General features: G+C 53.0%; 1 protein-coding gene across 2 annotated transcripts; it reads left to right on the top strand.

Moving 5' to 3' along the window:
* Positions 1-6,416: 6,416 nt before the first annotated feature.
* Positions 6,417-19,250, top strand: TBX3 (T-box transcription factor 3). Of its 2 annotated transcripts, XM_042962333.1 has the most exons (8): positions 6,417-7,684; positions 9,320-9,587; positions 10,524-10,583; positions 10,876-11,022; positions 12,850-12,926; positions 13,977-14,134; positions 15,600-16,276; positions 17,972-19,250. In XM_042962333.1, exons 1-8 carry the CDS (start codon positions 7,296-7,298, stop codon positions 18,431-18,433), a joined length of 2,238 nt encoding a protein of 745 aa, XP_042818267.1. In that variant the 5' UTR covers positions 6,417-7,295; the 3' UTR covers positions 18,434-19,250. The 2 variants fall into 2 exon arrangements, with proteins under 2 accessions (XP_042818267.1, XP_042818269.1); XM_042962335.1 differs by lacking the exon at positions 10,524-10,583.
* Positions 19,251-20,378: the final 1,128 nt, after the last annotated feature.

Below are 20,378 nucleotides of genomic sequence, written 5' to 3'. Positions count from 1 at the left end.
CCCCCTGTTCCCTCTGCCCCGTCTGCTCTCAGAGGGCGAGACCCCACCGCCCCCAAGCCACTGGCACCAGACGGCCCCCGCCAGTAATAGTGGGAAGGAGCAGAAGCGGGAAACCGTGGAAAACCAAGCTCTCCCGTCCAGATGAAGCCTCCCATCTGCCGGTGGGGACTGGAGAACGTACCGTTGTCTTTTTCCTCCACCTTTTTAGAGTATTCTGTCCCTCAGACCCCCCCCCCCCAAGCCAAATTCCTGGCGTGAACTGCTGAGGGACCATTTGCCCGCTTACCTGTCTGGACTGAAAATCTGGAAAGAGGATGTTGAATAAAGAAAGGTGTTGGGTGGTCACAGGTGCCTGAGGCCCAAGCCAGCTCTGGCCTGCGTCTCGCTGATTCTGGGTCAGATAAGACGAGAGGAAAAATTCCCTGCCCTCTTCCTCCTGAATTCATTGCTGCTGGCCTAAGAAACGTCCATTACATTATCTGGTTTTTTTTTCTTTAAGTAATTGGGTAAAACACACAAAGGGAACATTGAAGATGTAGATTGGTTTGAAATTAGGAAACCACAATTAGTTCCTTTTCCTGTGAGAGAGAGAGGGAGGAAAAAACCCTTCACAGATGTATAAAAGGCACTCTCCCCCCCCCCACACCCACTTCATCCCCCCCTCCCTTGTTTCCCTTCCAACTTATCTAAATCCCTAGCCATGTACAAATTTGCCATTTTCCAGGGTGATCGGCTTTGATGGAAGGTAGGTGCTAATAAGAATAATGCAGAGGGTGAAATCTTTCCATTTTGTTTCAGCCAAAACCATATTTACATTAAAAGGAGATATGATGAGCAGGGATTACGTGAATAACGGATGATGCTCTAGAAACAGCATGAACCAACTGGCACCAAAGTGAGCCTCCGAACTAAAAATACCGTTTCCCCAAGCTAGACAACTTTGACAACCTTTTCACACACACACACACACACACACACACACACACACACTTCAGACTCTTGCACTGAATCGCCCTGATCAATAATTTAGAGGGCTGTCAGAGGACAGGGAAATGTGCCTTACGGGAAGGCCTTTGCTGCTAGGGCAAGGCAGAGGTAGGAGCTGGGGCTTTAGGGCAGAGGGGCCTCCCCTCACCCGGGACTCCTGCTTTCCAAAGGAGACAGAAAGGGAGGGAGAGAGATCCTCTGAGTGGGGGGGGAGGAGACTTGGGTGATCCTTCCAACCTACACAGATGGGTCCAACCCTATTTCTCTCAGGACACTGTGTCTTCTTCCTGGCCAAGGGCATGGCGGAGGGGGGGGCTGTCTGCTTGAACCCCAAGAAGAACTTCCAGCCTGTTTGGGTCACTGGCAAAGATAAAGATGAAGTGGGCTCAAGAGGGAACACAGGGGCAATCCAGAAACACAGAAAAGCAGGAGAGAATTCAGAGAGGGCCAAAAAAAAGTCAGAGAAAACAGAAAGGAAGAAAGAAGATGAAGAAAGGATGGAAAAGAGCAAATCAGAAGCAGAAGGAACAAGAGAAGTTAACGGCTGGTGGGGGCGGGGGGGGCGGGTAGAGACAGACGGGAAGGAGAACTAGAAACAGAACAAGACAGAGACAAGGGAGAGGAGAGAAAAGTTCAAAGAAACAGAGCCAAAAAGATTATACAGGTCTACAGTCACAGTCCTGAAGGATGAACAGAGACCGGGACCTCAACCAACCAACCAAGCGGCCAACAAACAAAAACAAAAAAGAAACAAAAGATGGGTGTCCTGTCTGGTCCAACCTAGAGGCTTGTGCCTGCCCCCAGAGGGAGGAAAGATAGGGAGGCTGATTCCCGACTCCTGGCCAGGGAGGAACTGAGCTCTTAAAGCAAGCTTTGGGGAGGGGGTGGGTGGGTGAAGCGACCGTCAAGCTCCAGGAGGAACATCTAGCTTCCGTGGTCTGTGCTGAGGTCCTCTAGTGGGTTCAGAGCTGTATATGGCAGAGTCAGGGTTGGGGGCAGCACAGGAGCACTAAGGTGGGGAGGAGGTTGCTGGCAGCATTTTGCAGCACTCACAAACACTAAGCTAGGCACTCCGGAGACAGCTGATTCCCTGGGATCTCTGGCAGGAAAATCAAGTCCCCAGTTAGCAGAATGGGGCGGCCAAAGAGGGTGGGAGCCCTATAGCCACATACAGTGGGTTTCAAAGCTTGTCAATTTCAAAAGCAAAAACAAAAACAAAAAGGCCAGATCCTAGGTGCAGGGGGGGGGGGGGCCCACTGGGCAGAAACAGGGAGCCATCTCTACGCTGCCAGGCGATCAGAGAACCCCTCCCCAGTAAAAGTTTCTGCGTTGACCTGACCACTGTAGGAAACTTAATTAGGCCTCAGACCCCTAGAGAAACACGGATGTCTTTATGTCAACAGAGTTTCCAATTTACCGACACCTCGGACTGAAAAAAGCTGGGCGGCAAAGGGGGGGGGGTGAAAGTTTAAGAGGGAATAAGCGTGTAATAGTCCCTCGCCAGACCTCACACATGCTGAAGAGAGTATTTACAGCAAACTTGCCAAAGTAAACCACCCCGCCTACCCACCAACCTTTCCCCCTCCCTCCCCCCTTTTTTGTAAACTTCAGATAAACACCATTCGGTCACAAAAGGGTCGGTTTGTCCCTTTTATAGTTGGAGGCAGGCAGTGCCATAGGGAAAAAGTAGGATCAACCAGAGGCTTCCCGGGGCGATTCTTTGGGAAGGCTAACTTCTCTGCCGCATCGGTGGCCCGGACTATGAGGATAGGTGCTTTGGTTTCGCATTTGTGTGTGCCTACACGAAATTTGTTCTGAGGCTCCTCTGCCCCTTCCCCGCTTTACCATCTACACACACACACACACACACACACACACACACACACACACACACACCTTCTCCCTAAACGCTGCAGGCATTACAGATAGACAGAGGTGGGTTTTGTTTTTTAAATTAAAAAAAAAAAATCAGACCTGCAATTAAAGAGTGAAAACTCTTTTTTTGCAAAAAGGTGCAGGACTATCTGGGGGTGACCAGAAGTTCCGTGGGTCCTCTCCGAACTTTGCAACCCCCCCCCCCTTCTCCGACATTTAAAACACCGCTTTCCAGACTCTACCGAAGGCCAGGCTCCTTCAATGTTTCCCGTATGTCTTTTGTTGAGTGTGAGGCGGGGGGAGAGACAGAGAGAGAGAGAGAGAGAGAGAGAGAGAGAGACTATCGTGGGGGTCTGCAGAGAGAGAGAGAGAAGGCCGTGTAGACCCCGCGTCTGGAGCCTAAAGCCGTGGGTCCCGGGGCGCGCTAGCCTTGTGGGTTCCCCCCGCTGCCAGGCCTGGCACAAATCTTCGGAACGCGCTGGCCAATGTTTAACCCGAATGCGGTGGCCACCAGGCCGCTTTTGTTTGTTCGCAAATTAATCACCCAGCGCACGGCCGGCGCCAGAGTGGGTTTATCACCCACCGGGAGGGGGGCGCGACGGCCCAGCAGAGACAGAGGAGTTCGCACCTTCCCGCTTTTGATCCCGAGTTACCGCGGCCTCCCAGCAGAATACGAGCCTCCCGGGGCCGAGTCTGGGAGGTCAGTCATAATTGGCGGAAGTTTGCAGACCATTAGCAAGATGTCGACATTTTCGATCCAGAACCCCGCAAACTTTCCTCTCTTCCCCCCCCCCCACCCCTTGTGAGCAAGAATGGGGGACGGGTTATGGAGCGGTAACAGGGGTGACCCCAGGGTTAAGTCAGAACTACGGGTAAAATACAGGCATTGGAGGGAGGGGGCCATGTGAGGGCCAGAAATCCCGCTCGGTCCACGCTGGGGCCAGAGGCAAGTCGAGATATTTACGAGTGAAATTAGCAAGCTCCCTTCCCAAGTCCAAAACAGAAGGGAGGCCAAGAAAGCGGAGGACCTAGTGAAACATCTCTCTCCCGTGCATCTGGTCGCTTGAGGGCACCGAGACAGTGAGGAGTGGGGGGGGGGGGGGGGGGGAGGGGGTGTCAGTCGCATTGTGGCTGCAGAACTACTTTCTACGTGGAGCGGCCGGGCAGAGATTGGCTGGCGAGTGCAGGCAAAACCAGATCGCGGGATTTGGGGCCGCTCCTGAAAGCGCCGCCGAGCTGCCCCGGGCTCAGGAGGCGAGCGATGTGGGGGAGGGGGTGGGCTTGGGCCTCCAGAGACTCGTGAAACCCTGCAGTGACCTCGGTGGAAGGCGTAAGGAGGGGTAGGCCTGGCCTCTCGCACCCTCCAGGATCGGGCCGCGAGGGACGCGGGGAGGGGGCGTCTGACACCCCAGGGCCCTGCCGCCTCTTTCTTGTCTCTCCCTCTTTCTCTCTTCTCCACCACCGGCACAGAGACACCAGAGAAAGACAGGCCGAAAGGGAAAGAAGGGGGTGAGATGGCGAGCCAGACGGAGTTCGAAGAACCACTCCATTCTCTCTGGTGACTTCAGGGAATTCTCAGCGCTGGCGCCAAGCGCTCTTAACCATGTGCGTCAAAAATGCGAGGCTGGAGAAGCTTGTCGCCTCTAAAGTTCCGCCCCTATCTCGAGGCCGTTGGCCCACAATAGAAGTGCATTTCACCCTCCACTTGCTCCCATTTCGGAGTCTGGGAGCTGGGGGCGTGGGGATGTACAGGGCGGACTAAGAGAGGACCGCGCTGGCTGCCTACACACAGACACATACATCCCAAGCCTTGGGTTTCTTAGCCCCCTAGGCCTTGAAATCAAACCTTTCTCCGCTCCTTTACACTCAAGGAAGCTCTCCACCCAGAAAGGGTAAAAGAACATTCTACCCAAGATTTCCATCCATCCAGGCAGGGACGGCCCAACTCCCTGCCCAGGCACCCCAGAAGCGAGAAATGTGGGTTTGGGGAAGCCTCTGATCCAGACAGGGAACCTGTGGTAACATACCAATTCCGACGCCTCCCTCCCCTTCACCCCCGCTGAGCCCCCCCACCCCCACCCCCACCCCCTACCTGAACTGGAACCAGTCACCTCGCCTCTGGGGTGGGGGCGTATCACGGTTTGTTTTACAAATTCACCCCCGACTTCTGGTGAGATAAGTCCCCGGGTGGAGAAAGGACTGAGGCACTGGAGAGATAAGTGCAATGCCCCGAGAAGATACAAGGAGGGCGCGCCTCCCCCTACCAGCTCTCCCAGGGCCGCCGAGGTGAGGGCAGAGGTTCGGCCGGGGCAGGCCCAGAACCTAGTCCCTCGCCGCGCTCCTTCCGTCCCGATCTCCATTCTCTCCTCTACCCTCACGCACACATTCAGGTGGAACTCGGGGAGCCCGGATTCGGATAGAAGACGAGATCTTAAAAGGGCTGGCAAATGCATTTCAAAAAAATCCCCGAGTCCGCCTCCCGGGGTGAGCGCAACCGGGGCCGGAGGCGCAGGCTGTGTACGTGTTTGCGTGTACGTGTTTTCGCGCGGGTGGCTCGGTCCCGGGGTGCCCGCGCGTGTCCGCGCGCGGGAGCGGCGGGGCGCTTGGGTCCCCGCCCACGGCCTCGGGTGGGGCCCGGGGGAGAGGGAGCCCCCGCACGCGTGTGCCCGGGAGCCCGCGAGCCCAGGAGCCGGGAGCCCGGCGCCGAGAGCCACCCGAGCTCGGGAGCCCTTCGGCGGCGGCCGGGCGGAGCTGGGCTCCACGTGGGGCCGGGGAGCGCGCAAGCCCGGAGTCTCGGCGCTCGCCTCTCCGCCGCTGCCGCCTTTTGTTGCGGCCGGCGGCCGAACGGCAGCTCGCCGGGGGCTCGGCCGTCCGCCTGGCCCTCCCGGGGCCGCGGCGAGAGGGCGAGCCGCAGAGGGAAACGGCCGCGGCGGCCGGCGAGGAGAGGCGAGCCGAGCGCGCGAGAGGCGAGCGCCCCTGCCCGGCGCCCGGCGCGCTCTCCGCCTTCCTGGCCCGGCTCGCTCGTTCCCTCCTCCTCCCCCTTCCTCCCCGGGCCCTGCCTCCTCCCTCGATCCGGGGCTGGATGACTGAGGCATTTCAGACGTGGGCTGAGCCAGCGCGAGCGAGCGAGCTCAGGGGCTGCAGCGATCTCTCGATAAGCCACCTAGAGGCGACTCTGTGCGCGCTCCCCAGTGGCTCCCCGCCCTCCCTCTGATCATGTTGACATATTCACAGGACAGGCAGTAGTACCGATGCGGCGCTGCGACGTTACAGTTTCCGACACCTTCTTTTTATAACTCGGCTCTATCCCCCAGCACTCGACCTGTGAAAACCACGCCTATGCAGCAACACAATTGGTCCGAAAGCGTCAAAGAGCCAATCAAGAGGCCTCCGGCTCCCCGCAGCCCACAGCACAGCCCGACCTTCTAGAGCCGCCGTGCAGACGCCCGGGGAATTCTAGAGGCGGAGGAGGGTGGCGCGGAGCTCTCGCTCGCTCGCTCTCGCTCCCTCCCTTTCCTCGCGCTCCCTCTCCCGCTCCGTCCCTCTCTCCCTGTCTCCTGTCTCTCCCTCTCTCTCCCTCTCTCTCTCCCCCTCTCCCCTGTTCATTCCCCCCACTCAATCCTCCCTGCCCTGCGCGTCTGGACGCAGATTTAGGAAGCGATTTCGCTCACGTTTTAGGACAAGGAAGACAGGCGCGGGAGAGGAGCGCCGCGGGACTCGGATTGCAACCCAGGACACCCTCCGGAGGCTCGGAGCAGAGGAAGGAGGAGGAGGGCGGACGGAAGCCAGTTTGCAGTTCAAGTTTTGATAGCGCTGGTAGAAGAGAGCTTGAATCAGAGATTTTTTTTTTTTTTTTTTTTTAAGGCGAGAGACTTTTCCGCTCTCTCGCTCGCTGGCGGAGCCGGGTCTAGCGCTACAGCAGACGCCTCCAGCGAGAGAGAGGGAGAGGAAGAGAGACAGGGGGGCGGGGAAGAAGGAGAAGAGAAGGTAAAAAGTCTCTCGGAGCTGAGTCGTCCGCAATCGCAACAAAGAACCGGGGGCCGGGGAGCGATTCCTGGGACCGGGGGCTGAAGTGTCGATTCGGCTAAGCGGCGGGGCTCGGGCGCCAGTGAGACCCTGCTCGCTGCTCTCGCCTGTGAAACCGACTTCCAGGAGCGGCTTTTTAAAAAACGCAAGGCACAAGGACAGTCACCCCAGCGACTATGTCTCCTGATTTCTCGCCTTGCCCTCTTTAAAAGAGGCACTCCCCCTTCCCCAAAAGACACTTCCCCCCCTTCCCTAGGGTGCTTTAGTTGTGATTCCCCCCCCCTTTTTTTTTCTTTCTTTCTTTTTTTTCTTTCTCAAACTATGTGCTGCTGTTAAAAACCAAAACAAAACCAAACAGCAGCTGCGGACTTGTCCCCGGCTGGAGCCCAGCGCCCCGCCCGGAGTGGATGAGCCTCTCCATGAGAGATCCGGTCATTCCTGGGACAAGCATGGCCTACCATCCGTTCCTACCTCACCGGGCGCCGGACTTCGCCATGAGCGCGGTGCTGGGTCACCAGCCGCCCTTCTTCCCCGCGCTGACGCTGCCGCCCAACGGCGCGGCGGCGCTCTCGCTGCCGGGCGCCCTGGCCAAGCCGATCATGGATCAATTGGTGGGGGCGGCCGAGACCGGCATCCCTTTCTCGTCCCTGGGGCCCCAGGCGCATCTGAGGCCTCTGAAGACCATGGAGCCCGAAGAAGAGGTGGAGGATGACCCCAAGGTGCACCTCGAGGCCAAAGAACTTTGGGATCAGTTCCACAAGCGGGGCACCGAGATGGTCATTACCAAGTCGGGAAGGTAAGCACGCAGCAGGGCCCCCTCCCCCAAGCTAATGGAGGTGTTTTCTTCTCCCCCCCACCTTGCCTTTATCTCTCTCTGTTCCCAGAATACCCGGTTTGCCAGTTACTCGGGCTTAGGCAAAACTTGGTTCCCCTGGAACCAGGTACAGACGTTCCCCGGCCCCTGCCCCACGGGTGGGAAATTTCGGCTTACCTGGCCCTTTGCAGCCCTAGTTCCTCCCACCTCGGTCGGCACCCTGGATTCCCTACAGGCTAGATAGGATTTTTCCAAGGCACTCAGACATCTCCTGCAGGAAGAAAGAAAACCACCCCATGGCAGGAAGTTCGCTGTTCAAACCTTTCTGGAACATCCTTATGTCTTTGTTGATGTTCTGGGTTTTGTTTGTTTCATTTTGTTCCCAGCGAGAAAAACTTCACTGCCCTTTTCTTTTGTGTGGTAGTGGGAGACCCCGAAGCTGGCTCTCCATTTGCCCTTTCTGCTCTCCAGCCTAGCCTCTGGGTCTGCAGGGGGCCTGCGCTGGCCTCCGGCAGGGTCACAGAGAAATGGAAGGGCATTTGGGTTTGTTTGTCTACACTGCTTCACGTGTCCGTAATCCAAGGGAGAGTTTAGGCAATTTTGGATAATTAAGATGATGTTTGCAGATCCAAGGCCCCTGGAAAGACACATGCTGCTTTTTTCTATATTACCGACCATATTTTATATAACGAAAAGGTCCTTGCCTGACCGAAACCTGCCTGTCCCTTAAAATCAATGATTTTTTTTTTTATGGCATTGAAGTCCATCAAGGCATAGTGTTGGAATAATAAAAATAAACTCTCTCTCTTGAGGGATGTCTCCAGCTTTCGGTATCTTTCCTAGCAAAATGAGGCCAAAGCTGGGCATAAAAATTCTCTAAACCCAGAAGACATTACCTCGGTTTCACAGCGAAGTGCTTCCTTTCGAGTCAGGACCGTGGGTTGCCACCGCTTCTGGGAAATAAGAAGCTGTTGGTGGTACAGCCTTGCCTTTCGGGACGGGCCTGAGCCAGGGGAGAAATGTGGTTAGCAGCATGCCAGGCAGATTGGTTATCAGGCCCAGAAGTCCACCCCAAACTATAGAATTCGTTTTGAGAACTCACTGAAGGCCGGTTTCATTTCCCCCAGAGGCGGGTTCGCTGCTCCGTAGCAGGGAAGCTGGACGTTTATTTCCTTGATAAATTTAACTTTTTCTCAGCAGTGGCGAATTCTAGCCTTGACTGACCCCACTTTAAGTAAAATCCTACCCCTAGCTGTTTAGAAGTAGACACTCCGGGGACAGGGGGGAAAGGCCAGAATTTCTCTGTAAAGAGGGCCATCTGTGAAGTCCTACAAGAGGAAAAAATTGTGGAGAGATTATTAGACGCTGTAGAGAAAGGGAGTGCCATAATTCACTTGTTTTGAACCTTGAGACATTTCGCCGTAGAGAAATTGAGGGTACATAACACTTCTGTCGTGGAAGGATATAATATTGCCCTCAGTGGCCTTCCTCTGAAACAGAAACTCCTCAGTCAATCACGGCAGAAAGTTTTGAATTTGATTGAAATATTTTAGGGTAAACAGGGACTCAAACCCAAGAGTCTGAGCCATTTCTTTTTCTCTTCCCTTGCTGTTGTAGGCGAATGTTTCCTCCATTTAAAGTAAGATGTTCTGGGCTGGATAAAAAAGCCAAATATATTCTATTGATGGACATTATAGCTGCTGATGACTGTCGATATAAATTCCATAATTCTCGGTGGATGGTGGCTGGTAAGGCTGACCCTGAAATGCCAAAGAGAATGTACATTCACCCAGACAGCCCTGCTACCGGGGAACAGTGGATGTCCAAAGTTGTCACTTTCCACAAACTGAAACTCACCAACAACATTTCGGACAAACACGGATTTGTAAGTTTCACCGCTCAGTAAAATTTTCTCTTTCCTCACCTTAGCCAAGGCAGCGCTTCCCCTGTCCTTGTAAAATCACAGGTTTCTGCTCAGACTTCTCCTTGCCCTCTGTTGCTAAGTGTAGCAAAAGTTGTTCGATCGGAAACAGAGCCAGAGAGAGGATTCCGGGGTGTTTCTCTTTGGATAATGGAAGGCCTGGCGCTCTAAAAGAAAGGAGGGCGAGAACACTCACCACTCGCGTTCTGTGGCAATTCCAGGTCTTGGTAAACGCCTGACTGTGAAGTTAAAAACCAATTGTGAAGCTACAAAATCAATTTTAAAGTTATGTGTCTGCCAGGAATTTGTTTTGAGCTATCATACTTCTGTTTGGAAACGAGCCTTATTATTTCTTGGGCGGGGGGTTAAGGTTCAGAGCCCTGGCTACGTTGGTTAAAAGCCTGTGAGTACATTTTTGGAAAGATTTTTTTTTTTTTTCCTCCTACGAGAAAAAGAAACTCGGGCTTAGGTGAAAGTCAGGTTTGCTAGAAATGAGACGGAGCTCTCCAGGATAAAAATGATGTGCATGTTGGAAGTGTATGCATGGAGTCGGTGGGAGAGTCCTTAGAAACTTTGAGGAGACTGGAATTGCTTGTAAAAGTCAAGCCAAACACCTTTTGCCCCCTGCCCCTCCCCCTCCCCAACATTTCAATAAAATAAACCGAGTGATAAGCGAGGAATCAGCAGAAAGATTAGGCCCAGGAAGATGTGAATGACGCGGAAATATCTTCAGCGGGCAGGAATTGCATTTGAAGCCTTTGATTTGATTAAGGCATAAATATTCCTCTCTAGAGTTCAACCTTGCAGGGCTTTAAGTGGATTGGGCTCGTCAATTAGTGGGCGCTTAAAGGACTGAATCATTTTGTAAATTAAAATGCATGTTTTTCTCTATCTTTTAAGACTTTGGCCTTCCCAAGTGATCACGCAACGTGGCAGGGGAATTATAGTTTTGGTACTCAGGTAGGCTAGGGTTCAAGGTACGAACGGACCTTAGATGGTGAGGGTGGGGGGGACCCTTTGGAAACCGAGGAGCAGTTTGGATTCTCCAGAAGATAACATGTGTGGAGCGGAGTGTGCCCAAAGAGGTGCTCCGAGGAGAGGAGGTGGGCTCCAGACGAGCTTGGTACCCTTCGGTGGGGTAGATGTCAGCCTGGCAGGGGTCCTAAGGCCCCGTTTGTCTCACTAACCCTTTTTTTTTTTTTTTTGCTGTGTCTCCCCTCTCCCCTGCGCCCCCCCCCCCCGCCCCCCGCAGACCATATTGAACTCCATGCACAAATATCAGCCACGGTTCCACATTGTGAGGGCCAATGACATCTTGAAACTTCCTTATAGTACATTTCGGACATACTTGTTCCCCGAGACTGAGTTCATCGCCGTGACAGCATACCAGAATGACAAGGTAACCAAAAGGCGCTTTTTCTTTTCCACGGCAACATTTCCCCCCTCACCTTTAAGCTGCCTGGGGAAGACACTGAGGGATTTACAAAAGAATTGGGACGGGAGAGGCTCAGTTTTCTTCTGTGATTTGAGCTTCAGGGGAGCTTTTGGGGGGGAAGGGGCTCTGAGCGCGTCCAAGAGGCAGGGAACGCACAAAACAAAACAAAAACTTGACCAGCTAGGACTCCAATGCGGAGTGAAAACATGCCAAACTAACTTTGCTAGTGAGCAGCTCCTGTAACCGTGTTGCCACCGGCTTCCCCACTCCTGGCTTTTTCTTGTTTGTTTTGAGGCTCAGCTTCCTCTCCTTCTGGAAGAAGCATCAAAAACCAGGTTCCAGGTTCTAAAGGCACCAGCTAAAAAGTTAAGGCAAAAGCCATTTGGGATATCCTGGGAGGAGAATCCCATTGGAGAACAGATTTTCTCCCCTAGCCAGAAACCCTGAGTAGCTGGTCTGGTTTTTATTACCTTTTATGCTGCTGTGTTTTTTATGGTGTGTGTGTGTGTGTGTGTGTGTGTGTGTGGTTGGAAAAACCTCCTCTGATCACAGGGTCATGCTAATCGAGTTGTCTGAGGCTTTTGAGATGAGATGACCAAAGTCATCCCTTCATTTGAGGGTTTGTTTTTTTTTCTCCCTTGGGCCTGAAGCCCAGATTAGAAGTACCCCCAAATGGACCAGCAGGCAGCACCTGGTATGTCAAGTTATGCTGGCCTGAAGGTCATGGGCATGTGCACCGAGAGACCCGGGGAAAGTGAAGCTTGCTGATTCCCCAGCTCCCAGCTTGACTGTCAGTAGGCTGTTCTGGGGGTGCAAGCAGCAGAGGACCCCTGCTCTTCTGAGCCCTGTTTCCTTTTGCATTTGAATACGTTGTCCCCACGGGTGGGTGCTCTGACTTTCTAGATCTCTTTTTTTTTTTTCCTCTAAGGGAAGGGATTTGAAAGATTACATACTATGGCATTTTGCCCCAGCGTGCAAATGCACGCTCCCTCTAGACCCAGAATCCTGTGAATCTGAGTTGTTAAAGTAATAATAAAACATTGCATTTTTGATGGGACAAAGAGGCCACAGGCCTTCTCCAACCTAAGGGGGGGTGACAGAGCATATAAATGAAAACAAATGTTTCCAGTGGTCATTCAGTCCTTTGACATCTGTAATTGTCAATATTGTAATTCCTCAACCCTCCTCCCCCGCACCGACCCCAACCCAGCAAAAAAAAAAAAAAAAAAAAAAAAAATCAAACCCACTCTGGCACAAGAGCAGCGAAACCCCATAAATCATTTTATTAGATTCACAGAAAAGTTTGGAGTGTATGCTGTGTGTGTGTGTGTGTGTGTGTGTGTGTGTGTGTGTTTGGGGGCAGGATTTACGCCGTATTTTATGATTAATTGCACTGTATGAAAAAAAACAAAATGAAAGCATAATTTTAAGATCTACAGGTTGTCTCTTTTGACAACTTTGACAGTCTTTCCATTTCTAAACCCAAGCTCTCAAGGCTGCCTGCAGAACAGAATGAGGCATTTCCCAGACGGTATAATTTCAGTCTGGAATCCCTGCTGTGGCTTCCTATGGGAGGTGTAAGCCATGGTGTAGATCCTTGATTTTTCTCCGGGTCCCCTCCACCCTTACAACCGTTATTCCTCTCCCTTTCTCTTTAACCTGGCATATACGAATGACTTCTTTTGGCGGTCCGATTTCTAGTAGACTGAGTTGGGGGGGGCGGGAACTCCCCCCGAAACATTCTAGAAAATGAAGCCAATGTCTCTTTCTTGCTTGTGTCTCCTCCTCTAGATAACTCAGTTAAAAATAGACAACAACCCTTTTGCAAAAGGTTTCCGGGACACTGGAAATGGCAGGAGAGAAAAAAGGTGAGTGGAGACCCTTAACCAGTATTTTCTCAGGTAATTTGGAGAATTATTTTCCTTGGACCCAAGTCTCAACTGTTAGAAGCGGGATGCAGGCACTTATATTAAGAAGGTGTGTGTGTGTGTTGGGGGGGGGGTGGTGGAAAAGAATTGACCGCCTCTCTGCTACCTGCTTGCAAGGACATGAACTAGGCCCACACCATACGGTCTCTGGAAGAAAAGTGTCAGGGATAACAGATCATATACAGTCGCCTATTCATTCCTAATGAAGTTCATCCCAGGCAGGTCCCAGGAAAGGACTAAACCATTCACAAAATGCTTTGGAATTTTTGCAATCTTGTCTTGCAAATACGGTCCGACAGAACTGAGGCCCCTTGAGAAATCTAGGATGCTCTCCTTCATGGGTATACATATCATTTTGCATTAAGCAGACAGCTGGATAGTATATGGAAGCGGCTCTCCCCTCCCCCACCCGCTTTCAAAGAATTTCCAAAATCCAGAAGATCAGCCCAGATTTTTAACCTCTCCCCTTGCGGGGTGGGGGTGGGGGGGTGGTAAGCGTTAAAAAATAATTTCCAACATCCACATAGATTTTTATTTTCCCCCTCCGGTTACGATGGGTATGTCGGTAACACAATCAAAGTGCACCATGAAATAAGCAAGTTGGCAACCGCGGTCTTAGCAACCAGTGGGATGTTTGGAGGCTGTGTGTGTTCACCAGCTGGGGCACCCAGTTCACCCTCCTTCTATAAGGCCGGCCGTTCAGCTGTCTGTGGCCCGTGCTCTTGCCCTAATGAACTGCTGATCTTGAGTGGAGCTGAAGCCTTCTTCCTCAAACAACCTCCTCCCCTCCGTGCCACACTCAGGCCTCCTTACAGGCTCCAGAACAATGCTCGGGTCTCTGGCTGCCTCGGGGCAAGCAGGTTTCAGAGAAACCGTGGGTGGTGGGCAGGGTGAGGTGTGCCCAGTGTGCCTCTTTGGAGAGGGTGAGGCGGACAAAGAGGGGAAATGTCTGTTCCGCTCTGTGACGCTGGGTGTGGGCTTCTGGCACAGAAAACAGCTCACCCTGCAGTCTATGAGGGTGTTCGATGACAGACAGAAGAAGGAGAATGGGACCTCAGATGAGTCCTCAAGCGAACAGGCAGCCTTTAACTGCTTTGCTCAGTCCTCGTCTCCAGCTGTCTCCACCGTAGGGACATCGAACCTCAAAGGTAGGACCTGATCGCCTCCAGATTCTCCACTCCAGGTTTGGGGGTGGGGGGGGGCGGCTGGGAGATTTGGGGGGTGGGGGTATCCACCAGGGACCCTGCCCTTCAAAAACTTCAGATGCTTCTTCAAGTCCCTAAGCAGGAGCCACAGTTCAAAGAGGGTGGCCAGGTGTGTCCCCGTCCCTCAGGTGTATAAAGGAGAACTCCGAACCCCCTTCCTGCAAACCTTGGTTTGGCTGAGGCCGGGGTGGCTGTTCCTTCTCGGTGGGGCCATCTTTGAAAACTTGCGCGGAGCACGTCTCTGTCTCTGTCTCTCTCTCTCTCCCTCAACTCTCTCCAAGCTAGCAACTGCTGACTCTTTACTATCTTTGAGCTCTAGATTAAAATGTATTTGGCCTGAGGCGGGGGGGGGGGGGGGGGGGAGGGTGGGGCAGGGAGGGGATTCTCTGCCACCTGGAACAGGAACAGTGGCTGAGAAAACGTCCAGCTTTAGGGCCAACAATGGGAAAACAGCACTGGGGAAGCAGAGGAGGCCCTGGGGATCCAAGTAGGGAGAGTAGGGGAAAGAGAGAGAGAGAGAGCGCGGACAAGATGCTTCAAATCCCCAGTTAGTTCCTGTGTTTAAAGAACAAGAACTATTTATTTGGAAAGACACACACACACTCTCAACGGGAAGAAACCTGTTTTTAAGTGAATTAAAATGAAAGTCCATTATGACTTCAGTCCATTTAAACTTTAAACATAAAATAGGATCCCTTTTTCTTTTCCTTTTTCTTTTTTTTTTTCCTGGGGGGAGACCCACAGAGGGTGTGGTGAAAGAATCTGTGATTGTCCCAGGGTGGGTGAGCGGGCTGCCCCCATCAGTCTGCAGGGACAGGGGCAACAGAAGGTTCCAGTTGAATGTGTGTGTGTGGAGGGAGGGTGTGGATTTCTGCCACTGCTACCAGGGCAGGGTTCAAACGGATCCTTCTGGAAGAATTCACAAATTTCTGGAAGGTGCCAATCTTGGACACTCACTGCACACAGACTCTGGATAGTAACTAGGAGGTGTTCCTGAAGTGAGTTTTAGGATACGTTTAATTCTGTTTCTAAAAAGTGAAGGCAGTGAACTGGGGAAAGGCGAGTAAAGGCTTTGACAGGGTAGGAGCTCAACGGACGATTGCAAAAAATAGTAAAAGTCCACTAGCGGTTGGGGGAGGGGGAGTTCTGTGGGGAAGGGGTTCAGTTCTATGTAAATATTGTAAATTGAGGGTTAGCTTAGTGAATCGTCCCAGTAAAGTTGTGAGGTGTCATCACTCCCACTTTGCGGATGAGAAAACTGAGGCCGGGAGAGGTTAAGGGGCCGGCCGGGGACCACACAGCTAGTACATGGCCGAGCTGGGATTCAGACCAGGCAACTGGAGTTCCCCGCTGGCCCAGATTGGAGCTCACGCCCTTCCGCTTGGCTTTTGTGCCCCTCCTATGGTAGATCTGTGTCCCAGCGAGGGGGAGAGCGACGCCGAGGCCGACAGCAAAGAGGAGCACGGCCCGGAGGCCTGCGACGCGGCCAAGATCACCACCACCACGTCGGAGGAGCCGTGCCGCGACAAGGGCAGCCCCGCGGTCAAGGCGCACCTCTTCGCCGCCGAGCCCGGCGGCCGGCCCCGGGACAGCGGGCGGCTGGACAAGGCGTCGCCCGACTCGCGCCACAGCCCGGCCACCATCTCGTCCAGCACCCGCGGCCTGGGCGCCGAGGAGCGCCGGAGCCCGGGCCGCGAGGGCGCGGCCACGTCCAAGGCCGAGGAGGCGCGCGCGCTGCCGGGCAAGGAGGCCTTCGCGCCGCTCACGGTGCAGACGGACGCGGCCGCCGCGCACCTGGGCCAGGGCCCCCTGCCGGGCCTCGGCTTCGCCCCCGGGCTGGCGGGTCAGCAGTTCTTCAACGGGCACCCGCTCTTCCTGCACCCCGGCCAGTTCGCCATGGGGGGCGCCTTCTCCAGCATGGCGGCCGGCATGGGGCCCCTGCTGGCCACCGTGTCCGGGGCCTCCACCGGCGTCTCGGGCCTGGATTCCACCGCCATGGCCTCCGCGGCCGCGGCGCAGGGACTGTCGGGGGCGTCGGCGGCCACCCTGCCCTTCCACCTCCAGCAGCACGTCCTGGCCTCGCAGGTAATTAGGGGTCATCCACCGGGCTCTCCAGACCCTCCCTCGGGGTCGCTCTGCTTACCCCGCCCTGCGTGCGATGCCCCCACCAGTCCCTCTGGCCTAGGAGCCCTAATAATAATAATTAATAATAATAATAATAATAATAATTGCTAGGTCGAGGTTTATCTCACTGACTCAGCATAACCTGACACTTCCCCCCCCCCCCAAAAAAAAAACTTCAAATTTTTTTCTAAGTTAAGGGCTGTTTCTAGTAGAGTAGGTAAGCAGTAATCATGCTTAATGGCTCTATCTGGCACTTCGGTTGTGCTCGGTCTGTTCGGCTGTTGTCACCTCCCCTTTATAGATGAAGTGGCAGAGGCCCAGAGATGTTGAGTCACTTATCCAAAGTCACACAGCCTGTAAGTGGTGGGGCAGAGGCTCTGACTTCGGGACCTTCTTCAGGGTCTATGATGTCGGCTTCAGAGCTCTAAGGCCTCTCCAATGGCTCATAGCCAACCGCCCCGCCAGGGATCACACAAGGGGGAGACCACGGCCTGGGGAGGGGGCAGGGACTGCTTTTGGGTGGGAGTTGAGCCTTCTGCCTTTCCTTCCAGTGGGAAGCTTGTCCCCTGTCCCTCACCCCAAGCAGGCCAGCCTGTCCCCCAAAGGGTTAAGGGTTTGTGCCTGTGTGGGGAATGTCAGAGGATAGGGGCAGACTTCTTTGGCTGGCTGTGGCAGGCCTGGCGGCCTCTTATACGGGTCAGACAGCTGTGCTGGGGTGCAGGGCAGCTGGGGAGAAGTCGGGCCCGCTGGAAATGCTCTGAACCCAGTGAGAAAGGTTCTGTGGGGTTTTCTGCACGCCCTTGCCTTTGTTTTGTCTGAGTACATTCGTCTCCCTTCTCTGAGCCAAGAGGCAGGGTTTGCTCCCCTCTGGTGGGGGGGGGGGAGGGGAGGAGGGAACTGAGAACAGGGCTGGCTTCTGGCCCTTCCCCTTGCTCCCCTCTCCTTCTGGAGACCCTGTCCTGGAGGGGCTGCCTGGGCAAACAGGTAGGTAGTCAGGGTACCTACCCCAAGGCAAAGGACAGAGAGAACTGACCCAGGCCAGGGGGCCTGAGTTTTAAATTCAGCTTCTGGAACTTGAAGCTGAGTGGCTTCCTGTATCTGTGGGGCCTACCTCGGTTTCTCTACCTGTAATACCAATGTATCAGGCCAGATGATTTCTTTGTCTCCGTTTAGAGCAAACACCTTTCGCTCCCCCCACCCCCAATTGCCTTTAGCAAACGTATGTCCCATAATTTATACCCTTTGCTACCTTTGTGGCTGGACTAGCCTGCAGCCCCATTTATCAGGTGCACCGACTGACCCCAGTGGGAGAATTTCTAACAGTTCTGTTGGTCAGGTGCCCCATGTAGCGCGTTGCGGGCCTTAGCCCATTCACTATGCAAAGTCCCAGTAAGGGTACGAACTATCTCGTATATCCCTGGGTTTTGTTGTTGTTGTTGTTGTTGTTGTTGTTTTTCCTCCGTAAGAAAGCTGGGGCACAGGGAGTAAAGTGGATCTAGAGAAGGAAAGCTGAGTGCCCCAGCCCCAGAGATTAATGACTTGCCCAAGGCCCCAAGGTTGGGGGGAGGGGGCGGGTGGTCGGCCGAGGTTGGCTCCTCCCCGCTGCGCAGGCCCTGCGGGCCGATTCACCGCCTGCGTTTCTCTTTCTCCCCGCAGGGCCTGGCCATGTCGCCTTTCGGAAGCCTGTTCCCTTACCCCTACACGTACATGGCCGCGGCGGCGGCCGCGTCTTCGGCCGCGGCCTCCAGCTCGGTGCACCGACACCCCTTTCTCAACTTGAACACCATGCGCCCGAGGCTGCGCTACAGCCCCTACTCCATCCCCATGCCGGTCCCGGACAGCAGCGGCCTGCTCACCACCGCCCTGCCGTCCATGGCCGCGGCCGCGGGGCCCCTGGACGCCAAAGCCGCCGCGCTGGCCGCCAGCCCGGCCTCGGTGGCCGTGGACTCAGGCTCGGAACTCAACAGCCGCTCCTCCACGCTTTCCTCCAGCTCTGTGTCCTTGTCGCCCAAACTCTGCCCGGAGAAGGAGGCGGCCACCAGCGAACTGCAGAGCATTCAGCGGTTGGTCAGCGGCTTGGAGGCCAAGCCGGACAGGTCCCGCAGCGGGTCCCCGTAAAGCCCTCCCTAGAAAAAAATCTCTTCATTCCAGTCTCCAGTCTGCAGTGCACTTTGTTGGATGTAAAATAAACCACGGGCGCGCCGTGGGGTTGGCCCTTTGTGCAGTCCTGTCTGGGAAGGGGTGCCGGACTCCTCGAGAATGTGCTAGAAACAGGCCCTGTCTTCTTGGCGTGGTTTATATATCCAGGATCTGACTCAGATTCTGGGGCCCAGAAATGTCTGTTGCCTTGAGCTGTTGGGGTAGGAGTTAAACCATTTATAGCCACAGCACCTCCCGCCACAAGGCTGGTCTGGTTGCTGTGGGGAGAAATAAAGGTAGCCAGGCCCACCAGGAGGGGAGGTGTTGAAAGGCTTCTCCCCCAGTGCAGATTTATATATATATTTTTTCCTTCACCGTGTCAAGTAGAAACAAAAACAAAATTAAAAAAAATATACTGGGGACAAATGAATACATTAACATGATTCTGTTTGTGAACATTAAAACTTTATAGTGACTTGCATATCAGTTCTAAATAAATGACTGAGCAGCATTGTTTGGGGAAGGAAGTCCTTGCCATCCTTCTTTGGTCTCTATTAAGGAAATCTGTGTCTTTTTAATATTCTTGTGATGTTTTAAGAGCCGCTATAGGTCTCTTTTTGCATGATCCACAGTAATGTATTTGTGGTTTTTATTTGAATGCTTGCTTTTAGAGAGAAAAGAACATGAACCCATACTCCCCCCCCCCCATTCTCTACCCTCCAATCGGCAATCCCAAGGGGGGGAGGATTTAAAGGGAAGGGGTAGGGAGAACACACACACACAAAGTGAATTTATTTTATCTCATCTTTGTAGCAGGATTTATGTCTCAGTTAATTCTCTTTCCTCTATATGCAATAACAAGGTTTTAAGAAAAATAATAAAGAAGAAGTGAGACTATTAGACAAAGTATTTATGTAATTATTTGATAACTCTTGTAAATAGGTGCAATATGAATGCTCGGAAAATTAAACTTTAATTTATTGACGTTGTACATAGGTCTATGTAAATAGGATCGCAGCCGCCTGGTTTTGTGTTCTTGTTTTCCTTTCGTCAATTTTATTTCAAGGCCACAGGATCGCTTTTAAAACTAGAAAACACACTTTCTGCACCGACACCAACAGACTTTCAAAAGAGCTGTCTGAAAAAAAAAGTTTTCTTTTTTAGTGTCCAAGAATGAGGGGGGGGGGGGGAAGCACCATTGTCTATTTCACCCCAAACTGGGGAGGTGTGCAACTTACCTTAAGTTCCTTAAAATATAACACCCTAAGAGTGTTTCTGAGATTGCTTGGGGAGGGGGGGTGGGGGGGGACCGGGAGTGCAGAGGCTGTGGATTGATTTTCTAATTTTTCTTTTGTATTTGTATTTGCTAGTCTGATTTCTTCAAAACGAAGTGGGATTGACTACTGTCTTCAATATTGATGGTGTTTTGAATTGGTGCCTATGAGTCAGGTGCTGAGGGATGGTTTAAAGACAAAAATTCATGAAGGTATATTTTGTGTTATAATTGTTGATGAGTTCTTTGGTTTTCTGTATTTCTTCCCCTCTCTTTAAAAACAGCATTGAAATTTCAATAAATTTTTATTGAAATGTCCCTGGGCCTCGTGTGAAGTGCTTTCTTTAGAAAACTTTGCTGCAAACGGAGGCTTCTGTCCCCTCTTGCTTCCTCAATCCCCTTCCCTTCGCCTTTAAGTAATTAAGACCGCCCCCACGGAACCCAAATGAGCTGTCACTCAAGTTCCAAAGCTAAAAACAAAAGTCCCTTACTGGGGCGAAGGGAGCCGCTCCGATCTGAAATTACTTTTCCTTTAAATTAGGGAGCAAAACGAGAGACGGGAAGAAAAGACTGATTAGAATCGGGTTGAATTGCAATTTCAGATACTTAAGTTTTAATGGAAAAAGAATGCTCCCTTCCCCAAGTCCGTGG

Source organism: Panthera tigris, chromosome D3 (assembly GCF_018350195.1).
Source record: "Panthera tigris isolate Pti1 chromosome D3, P.tigris_Pti1_mat1.1, whole genome shotgun sequence".
NCBI lineage: Eukaryota > Metazoa > Chordata > Mammalia > Carnivora > Felidae > Panthera > Panthera tigris.
The sequence above is the reverse complement of the archived record's forward strand: the minus strand, read 5'-3'. Positions and strand labels throughout refer to the sequence as shown.